The sequence below is a fragment of the Pistacia vera genome, unplaced genomic scaffold (genome assembly GCF_008641045.1).
Source record: "Pistacia vera cultivar Batoury unplaced genomic scaffold, PisVer_v2 Contig265, whole genome shotgun sequence".
In the NCBI taxonomy this organism is placed as follows: Eukaryota; Viridiplantae; Streptophyta; class Magnoliopsida; order Sapindales; family Anacardiaceae; genus Pistacia; species Pistacia vera.
Genome location: NW_022196074.1, coordinates 279,301 through 289,573, shown reverse-complemented (window position 1 = coordinate 289,573; position 10,273 = coordinate 279,301). Strand labels below are relative to the sequence as shown.

Sequence of the window (10,273 nt, the reverse complement as noted above, 5' to 3'; positions counted from 1 at the left end):
TTACGATAACTTGATCTCGCACGAAGTTTTTAGTGTAAACAAATAAGGAAATAGTAAGGAAATATTTTTTTTNAGGGAAGCCAAAATGGAGCCTCCGATCCAGACACTGTATTTCCTCTCCGGTGGTGCTACCACCTTGATCTTCATGCTACTTGGGGCTAATGCTGTGATCTCCTTGCTCATTCTATCGGCAATGCCTGGGAACATAGTGGAGCCACCGCTGAGAACAATGTTGCCGTAGAGATCCTTCCTGATATCAACATCACACTTCATGATAGAGTTGTATGTGGTTTCGTGAATGCCAGCAGCTTCCATTCCAATCATGGATGGTTGGAAGAGGACTTCAGGACACCGGAACCGTTCAGCCCCGATAGTGATGACCTGTCCATCAGGTAGTTCATAGCTCTTCTCTACAGATGAGCTGGTCTTTGCCGTCTCTAGCTCTTGTTCGTAATCAAGAGCTATGTAGGCTAGTTTCTCCTTCATGTCCCTTACAATTTCCCGTTCAGCTGTTGTGGTGAAAGAGTAACCACGCTCAGTCAAGATTTTCATAAGTGCGTCTGTAAGGTCACGACCTGCCAAATCGAGACGAAGAATGGCATGTGGAAGGGCATAGCCTTCATAGATGGGAACTGTGTGACTCACACCATCTCCAGAGTCCAAAACAATACCTATACAGTAAATCACGTACACAATCATAACACTTGTTCATTAAGAGACATCATTGCTTTCAAAATAAGTTGAAATGTAATAATTAGGCTATAGAATCAAGTATTCTTTAACAAGAAGTAAAACAATTGAAAGAAGAATGTCTTATTCAACAATCTTATGCATTAATGTCTAGTTCACATTAGATCAAATGGTCACCATGATTACATATCAAATTCCCAAGAAAGTTGAAACTAGTAGTGGACATGTGAAATGAATAATTAAATGATTTGCTTAAAATGTACACGTTAAGGAAGACTATTAATGAGAGCTCAGAACAGGAAACATTGAAATCATACTGTTGCATCAAAAATTGTAATAATGCATTGGATGTAACACTCTTAGCATCAATAATCTTTCTTAATTTGTATCCTTGAGGCATAAAATATCATGATCCGAAAAGATCAAGCATGAAACTGGATGATCTCATGTTTCAAGCATAGCCTAAATTGTGTGAAAACCCATGCAATTATCACATTGAACAACAAAGAAACAGGTCGCTAATGAAAACACTTACCAGTTGTACGACCGCTAGCATACAGAGAAAGAACAGCCTGAATAGCAACATACATAGCAGGAGTGTTGAAAGTCTCAAACATTATCTGGGTCATTTTCTCACGATTAGCCTTGGGATTCAGAGGAGCCTCAGTGAGAAGAACCGGATGCTCCTCAGGTGCCACACGCAGCTCATTGTAAAATGTATGATGCCAGATTTTCTCCATATCATCCCAGTTACTAACAATCCCATGCTCAATTGGATATTTTAATGTCAAAATACCCCTCTTTGATTGAGCCTCATCTCCTACATAGGCATCTTTCTGCCCCATCCCCACCATCACTCCTGTGTGGCGAGGGCGTCCCACAATACTCGGAAACACCGCCCTTGGTGCATCATCTCCGGCAAATCCAGCCTAAACATACATTATTGCATAAATTAAGCTTTTATGCATCAAATCAAACCCTCAAGAAAGTTCAAATTTTCCAAAAATTTAAGTACTCACCTTCACCATTCCAGTCCCATTGTCGCAAACAAGAGGCTGAATATCCTCACCATCCGCCATTCTGTATGATCCTCAGCTGCAAAAACACCAAAAATAAAAATCACATATTGATCCATCAATAATAGCTTTTTTCTCATTTTCACTCCTACATCATCATCATAAACAAGAAGTAACACATACAACAACAAGAATAAATTTACCGGTCCAGTAACCTTACCAGATCTCCACTATAGCTATAACAAATCATCAAATTACAAGATCTACTAATCTATACATCTTGTATACAAAAATCTAAACAAAAAAGAAATCAAAATCGAAATAAAAATAAAAAAAGAATATCGAAAATAAAATTAAAAGAACTAATAAAATTAGTAATAATTTCTTCTCATTTTTACTCCTACCTCATTACAATTACGGTAATTTAGTTACATTGAAATCTTAAAACACGATATATACTGCAACAGTCGTCCTGATATTACCGGTCCGGTACCGTTAGCGTGCTGACTTTTTTTTATTTTTTTGAAAAATTTGAAGATTATATCATCAAATTGTTAAACAAAAATGAAAACAACATCGAAATCGAAATTGAAAAAAAAAAAAAAATAGAAGAAGATTGAAAATCAAATTCGAAGAACTAATCATCATTTCTTCTCATGTTCACTCCATCGCTACAATTACAGGAACGTTACCGGATAGTACTTTCAACACATTGAAATCATAAAACATGATATGTACTGTAAACAGCTCGCTCTGATAGTACCGTTCCGGTAACGTTACCGTGCCGATGTCTGTTTCTTTTTTATTTTTCTTGGGAAAATGTTGAAGATCATATCATCCAATTACAAGATCTACTGTAAACGAAATCTAAACAAAGAAATCAAAATCGAAATAAAAGGAAAAATAAATCAAAATCGAGAAATAATAACAAAATCACCTTGGATTTGAAGTTTTTTTTCCTTTTTCGTTCTTCTCGACTGCGGCGTGGGCTGTGGGTTGGTTTGTGTGAGTGAAGGTACCCGCCTTCTAGTTTTAAAAAAGAAAAGTTCGTGTAAATGAAATGAAATTCATCTTAAATTAACCTCAAATGCATTCTAATCGAATCCTGGCCGTCCCTTTCCCACCATCACATCATCAGCCCACCCACATTCTTTCTTCGTCATCGTGCTTACAGCTGGCTTGCCTTTCGGTTGTTTCAGTTTTAAGGACGATTTTGTCCTTTTCTTTTGTCCTAATGCCTTACCACTCCCTTTACTCGCCCGTTAAGGCCATAATAGGCAATTCTTTTCCCATAAATTTATTGAATATTCTTGTAAATTTTCTGTTTTCTTTGTAGTTAATTTCGGTACTTAAATGTAATTTTACAGTTTTTATTTATAGTTATTTCCACAGATACCCTGACCTTTGAGTTGAACATGAAGTGGGGATACGGTGGAAAATTATAAGATTCCCAGGGGTAAATTAGTCCTTAGAAGTGGACCCAACTTAAAAAGAAAATTTTTTTCTCTAATTTTTAGAAGCTTTATTATTCTTTTTTCTTTTTCCATAACTTTATTGTGGGGATGAGTACATGGAAAAAGCGCCACTGCCCGCTCAGCATTCCGTCTCCAACTGTCCAGAGATCATGTCGGTGTGTTTGCCCACCTGCGGTCGGGTCTACTGACACCTGGCCTCATCTCACCTTAATCGTCGTCCATTAATCAGAGTCAGTTGAAACAGTCAAACATTTTACGGTCAGTGATCCATTATAGACTCTGATTCATTACGTGCCATGCATAAACCAGTGGTTAAGCACACAACGTGGTCACCCTTTCCCTGAATCCGAACTAAATGGTTGACCACTTTTTATCAGCGGATTTTACTCTAATATTGGATCTTAAATTTTATTCATTGGATTGAATATTTCGACCGGGTTTTTTTTGTTAATAAAAAGGAATAATATTAGAAAGTGGATCTTCTCAGTTCTCACTATGTTTGGTGTCATAATTTTGACGTTGATTAGTGGGTTATACTGTATTATCAGTTGGATAATATTACTGAATTATTACTAATTAAATTAGTGGGTTATACTACAGTATCGGTCAGGTAATATTACTAAATTTTTACTAGTTTGATATAACTTTTGGATTAATTAGTATTTTTTCCAAAAAAAAAAAAATTGAACAATGTTAGAAATCAGATTTTCTCAATGCGCTCGATATCATAATTTTTCGTTGATTAACAGGTTATATAATAGTAATGTTTCTAAATGTAAGTATGTAATTATCCTGATACAATCTTTAGATAAATCATAAATGAACAATAATGTTATAAATAATATTTTCTCATTGTGCTTGATATCGTAACTTCTCCCTTGATTAACTGGTTATACTATAGTATTAAATCGATAAAATTACTAAATGTGAATAGTCTGATACAATCTTTAGAATCTTAGATCAATTTAATTCTTTTTTTGAAATTCAAAAAGGAAATAAAATATATTAAAAATTAGACTTGTGTGCGCTATATATACTCAGTCTCATAATTTTTTCTATCAGGTCCCTATGATTCTAGATCGATAACGTTATTAATCTTGAAAAATGAGGCTAATATATAATGCTAATCTAATAGTTTTTAACAATTAATATTTTTTTTATTAAATTTAATGAGACGATAAAAGACATTGAAAAATTCTGGTAAGATTGATAAAAAAGAAATTAAAAAAAAAAAATTATTCTTTGCTACCAACTTTGTATGATGAGGAACTTAAAAAATGGGATTAACTTTAATCAAATATGCTTAACAAGGAACAAACATGATTAAATAAGGTAGTAAATTTTGGATTTTTGACTACTTTATTCATGTGATTAATTTAAATAATTAATAAAAAATTAATTAATTTTTTCTTTATAATAGTTATCATTTCAAGTTTGGTCCCGCACGTATGCAAAGAGAGACTTTGATGATGAGCCAGCTACTCTTTTCAAGAACAGAAATTTTTATTGTTTAAAGTTAAAAAATAAAAATCAACAAAAATCTGTTTTATATATATAATTTTTTAGATACAGACATTCCGAAGTTTTTGACATGTAAATCAAAGGTTAGGGATTAGTCGTTGGCTTTCATTTTTTAAAAATTTAAGACATCCGCATTAGAGATGATTATATATATCAGTATATATATATATATATATTAGAAAAATCTTATGTGTAGACATCTCTAAGCTTTTAACATATAACGGATTAAGGGTTAGAAACTGTTGATGCGTGATTCTAACACCAACTAATCGATACGTGCGTAACGTTGATTGGTCAAGAGACACGCGTGATTATGGATAGAAAATGTGAAATAAATGCAACGAGAGCTTTTTAAAGTGGTTCGGATGTTAAGGTAGCAAGTTCTACGTCCACTGATTTGTATTAGTATTGTGGGTCAGGTCGCAACAGCGGACTGACTTATAAATGATTAAGAAAAGTAAATACAAAGTTTTCAAGAGAGAGAGAGTTCAAGTGTAAAAATGGCCGAATCCTCTTAATGAAGGGGTCTTCCTCTTTTTATAACGAAATAAAGGCGTGTAATCATCATTAAATCCATAGGTTGGTGTGAGTGTCAGGACATAATCTGGCTTTACGTCCCATTGCCCACTTCTTAAGCTGATTTCATGCGATTTATTGCAGGGAAATGGACACGTGGGAGCTCCATAGCGTTTGACAGACCTGACGTGCGCTTACCGTTCTGACAGGAGCAAATCACACTTCATCACGTGACTTCCCACGTTAGCCTTTGATTTTCCAGGCATAACAGAAACTGGTCACTGGGTTTGATTTTTTGCACTTTGTGAAGCTAATGATTGGCGTTGGGGTTTGCATTAGACGCATAGTATGATGTTTGTATTTTGTGACTTGTTTGGTTTTGGTTCACTCGTTAAAAACTTCATATGGTAAGAAGAGATGTATAAGATTGTAGGTTGTAAATAAATCCCCCATACAAAAAGAAAATCAATAAAGATTTATAACAAGGGAACATAGTTATATAGTTTACAAATCAAACATCACATTTTTGCAGTCCTAGTACTTGCTCTCTTCTTTTCAGGTCAAAATATTTGATCGTTTATTAAAATCTTAGGTAGATAAAACATATTATGTTGTTTATATTATTAGACGGGTGTACAGATAACATGATGTTATTGTTTCACCGAGATTCTTTCATAGTTATTAAAATTGTATTGTAACAATGGTTGTCGCAACTGCATTCGCGGTACGTCAAGTCGATGCCGATGCTAATCCATGGAAAATTTTTGTAGAGGTGTTATATTATAAGGGATGTAAGGATGCTGACTGTAAGCAAAAGTGTTGTGCAAAACACAAGTCAGCCTCTGGGTTTCAATGCTTTGCAAATCTTTTAAACATTGATCTTACTTGTGTTTGCTTCTATATTTGTTGATGATTTGTTAGTGACTTATATATTCAATAAAAATTAAAGTTTTATTTAGATTTTTTTTTTTTTTTTCACTAGAATGAAATTACTGTGTTATTGGCTTGATGATATTGTCAAAGATGTCTCACTATATTCACTCAAAATAATAATTTCCACATCCAATTTTTTAAGTCTACTTATAAATATAAATTTTTTTAATATTTGTTAGAGTAAACAACGTTTTCCCACCCAAGGTTTGCCTTAATGACACTTTTCCATCCAAAAAATTTCAAAATACCACTTTCTCAACCAAAGTTAATATTCCGTTACTATCCAAAGTCGATTCCGACTGCGAAAATTCTCTCTATCACTAACATTTAAACCTCCAGTCTTCTATCTACAGAACTCCCCTCACTCCAACACCTAATTTCTTGTCAATTGTCAGTCACTAAAAAGCTAGAATTTATTGTTCTTAACTGGTTTTCAACTAATTCTGACGGCGAATATTCAATTGGTCATTGACATTCAATCCACCGGCCTCCAATCTACAAAAACTTTATTATCCTAGCTCCTGGTAACTTGTCGAACAACAATTGAGAAAATAAAGTGTATTTTCGGTATTAACGGAATATAAACGTTAGATGAGAAAATCTAAAAATGATATTTTGAAACCTGGTTGAGAAAGTGTCATTAAGGCAAACCTTGGATGTGAAAACGTCGTTTACTCTATTTTTTATCCATCTTTTTTTTTTTTTTTTTTTTTTGGGCTAAGTAAATAAATTGTATTTTTTATCCATCTTCAATCAACAAATTACATATTAATTATATTTTTACGAAATTATTCTACCAAAAATAGTAATATAGTTATGTTTAGAATTAAAATATATATTGGTTGTACTTTATAATATATTCATTGAATTAAAATTAAAACAATATTTGCTTATTAATAGTAATATGGTAATACAATATAAAATATTGGATAATAATAATAATAATAAAAAAAAAAAAGATGAAGCTTAATTTGCTTGAAATCATCTAAAGGGTGAGTTCGGATTATTACCATATATATATACACCAAGACTTTGATTTTTGCACTTTGTGAAACCAACGACTAGTCACTGGATTTTGGTGTAGACGCTGACTTTTGATTTTTACATTTTGTGTTTCATTAGGGTATGATTCGCTCATTCACACGTTAAAAGCTTTTGGACATCCGCAAAGAAGAAAATCTATAGTAATATATATATAAATAAAGGAATATAGTTTGCAAATAAAGGAATATGGTTAGACAGTTTGTATATATTATAAATAAGGAAACCACAAAAAAAAAAAAACATATTTTTGTAGGTTCCAAATTAGCCCACCCATACAGGAAAATTTTTTTTTATAGGTTCCAAATAATAAATAAGGGAAAATATTTATTTAGTTTTCAAATAAACCCCACCCATATGTATGGCAAGAAAATCTATATAAGATTGTATTCTAAACAAGGGAACATATATAGTTGTATATATACTTTGTAAATAAACCAATCAAGCAATAAGCAATCAAACATCTCAAAATCACATTCCCACAACACTTGAACTCAAAGAAAAAACATGAAGACCATCCAATTTTCTGCCATCCTATTGCTCGCTCTCTTCTTTTTTGGTAAAATATATCTCACTCTTTTATTAAATTCTTACATAGATCTGACGTATTATGTTGCTTATATTACTAGACGGGTGTAAAAATGACGTGATATAATTGTATATCACCAACCTTCTTTCTTAGTTGTTAAAATCATATTATAACAACTATTTTTTATGATTTTTTACAGCTGCCGCAGCGTCCGTAGTATCACAAGCCAGTACCAACAAACTATGCCAATATGTGTTTGATAAGAGCGGCTGTGACCCTGAAGATTGTAGGCAAAATGTTATTTAAGATACCAGACAGCCACGTATGCTTATGATTGTCTTTCTAAAAAGAGTAAACCACATATTCCCACCAAGTTTTGACAAAATTCTAGTTAGTACCCCAAGTTACATTTATTTTAATTCTTACCCTTAAAATAACAGTGTTATCAATTTTTAGGGTTTAGAGGATGCAATTACCATAATGCCCTTAACCCTAAATTAATAAATTAGATTTAACCCCTAAATTAGTAGAATTATAAAACTTACCATTTTATTTTCAAATTATGTCAAAAACACCCTCATCGGAAACAACCCGATCTAGGCTGTTTTGAACGAAGTCGAACCCCCTGGTTACCTCCATCGCCTTCGCCATAGTCCATCGTCCAAAACCCCTCTGATTCTCGACTCATTAGCCCCTCTAATCGTTGGCGCCGCTTAGGGTTTCAGAGTTCTTTGCCAGATTCCGGCGGCGAAAATCCAATTGGACACCACCGCCTCCAAATCTATAAAACCCCTATGTCCCCAACAACCATTTCATCGCCATTCGCCAGCCGAGAGTTAATGTTCATAGGCCATTTTTTGGTGAAGTGGTGGGTGCCAAACGGTGAGTTGTCGTGGATGGGAAGGCTAGGGTTTTGTAGGGGAGGATGCGAGGAGTCAAATGGTGGTGGTGGTGGTTGGGGTTGTCGCCATTGAAAACAGCCAAGAACTGGCAAAAACCAGTCGCGTGTCATGCTGCCGTGGCCGGCGATCGGCAATGGATAAGGGGTTGTGAAGGGTATGGTTTTGTAGAGGGGAGGATGAGGGTTTAAATGGTGGTGACAAATGTGATTTTGGGTAAAAGAATCGCCGGAAAAAGGGCGAAAAACATCGGGGACACTGTCTGCTAACGTGCGTTAAAGGATTGTTAGAGGCGACGATCTGCTAACGTGCACCGCCCATGTAAAATGACCAATTTACCTATTTACTGTTACATCAAACATTTTTCCGTCACTTTAAGGGTGGGAATCTGGAATAAATATAACTTTGGGTATCAACTCGGGATTCATCAAACCTTGGGTGGGAAAATGTTGTTTACTCTTCTAAAAATCCTGGATATCCTAGTTGTGTTTGCACATATATTTGTTAATGATTTATTAATCTTACACAAGAAAGATTAAATAAATCAAGTATTAAATCAATTATTGCTACTAGATAGCATTTTATGAAATAATATATGAAATAAAATTTAACGTTTTATTTAGAAATTTCTTTTTATTAATGAAAATATTGTGTTATAGCATCGAATTTCATAATATTTGTTTTACGTTTATATAATATTCAAATTATATCTAAACTATTAAAATAACAATAATAATGTAATTAAATTTAAAGAATAATAATAATAATATAATTATAATGTACCCGATAAATAATAAACTGAATAGATTTATTAATATTGAGGGTAGTTTAGTCTTTTAAGTAAAAAATGGCGTATATTTATCACTTAACTCAAACCTCATCTGTGAATTTGTTTAAATCTCCTAAAGCAACCAAGGAGCGAGCTGTAATGTTCAATGTCGATCTTGCCACACGAATATGTACGATCATGTTAAATGTAGCTGTATTTACACTTGTGACTGATTGATTTATTATCAAATTGTAAACGATCATTTGTATCACGGTATATATTATTAAATTGGATAATCTTATGATGTGTCTTATATTGCACCGTTGAAATAAAATTTAACTTTTAATGTACTCGTGTCACTGCATTTTTAAAAGCTCGAGAAAGCTTAGATTAGAACAGAATCTTAAATCATTCGGATTATAGGCCTATGATCTCGTACGCTTTAAGCATCATTTCCCACGTAAATATAAATTCATATATTGCTTTGCATTTGTCCTCGTAACAACTAAAAATGGTTAATGACAATAATCCCACGAAGTTTGGGTAAATAACTGAACTTCTCCTAATATTTTTGAAATAACAAATTACAATTAAGTTTTAGGTGTTAAAACAAATAATACAAGGGTAATGAGGTAAATATTCATCAACTCATAAAAATGTAAATTCTAATCGCTTAATCATAGTTTACTAATGATAGAGAGATTTTTATTATTTTAAAAATCTTAAGGATTTTATTAAAACATGAATAAAGTCAATTAAATAATAAAAAAGCTCACCGATAGTACATTAAGGGTTGTGTTTGTTTAGCAAAGTAACTTTCTAGGCACTGAATATGTCTTTCTCGAGCAATTTAAAGTTGCTAATTGAGATCCTTTTAACATAAA

The 10,273-nt window shown here is 33.1% G+C and overlaps 1 protein-coding gene across 1 annotated transcript; it reads right to left on the bottom strand.

Annotated features, from left to right (window-relative positions):
* On the bottom strand, positions 1 to 2,806 carry LOC116132992 (actin-66-like). The gene is made up of 4 exons (XM_031418674.1): positions 2,644 to 2,806; positions 1,710 to 1,785; positions 1,226 to 1,619; positions 1 to 671 (listed from the first exon to the last, which is right to left on the bottom strand). Exons 2-4 carry the CDS (start codon positions 1,767 to 1,769, stop codon positions 1 to 3), a joined length of 1,125 nt encoding a protein of 374 aa, XP_031274534.1. The 5' UTR covers positions 1,770 to 1,785; positions 2,644 to 2,806.
* Between the last annotated feature and the right edge of the window lie 7,467 nt (positions 2,807 to 10,273).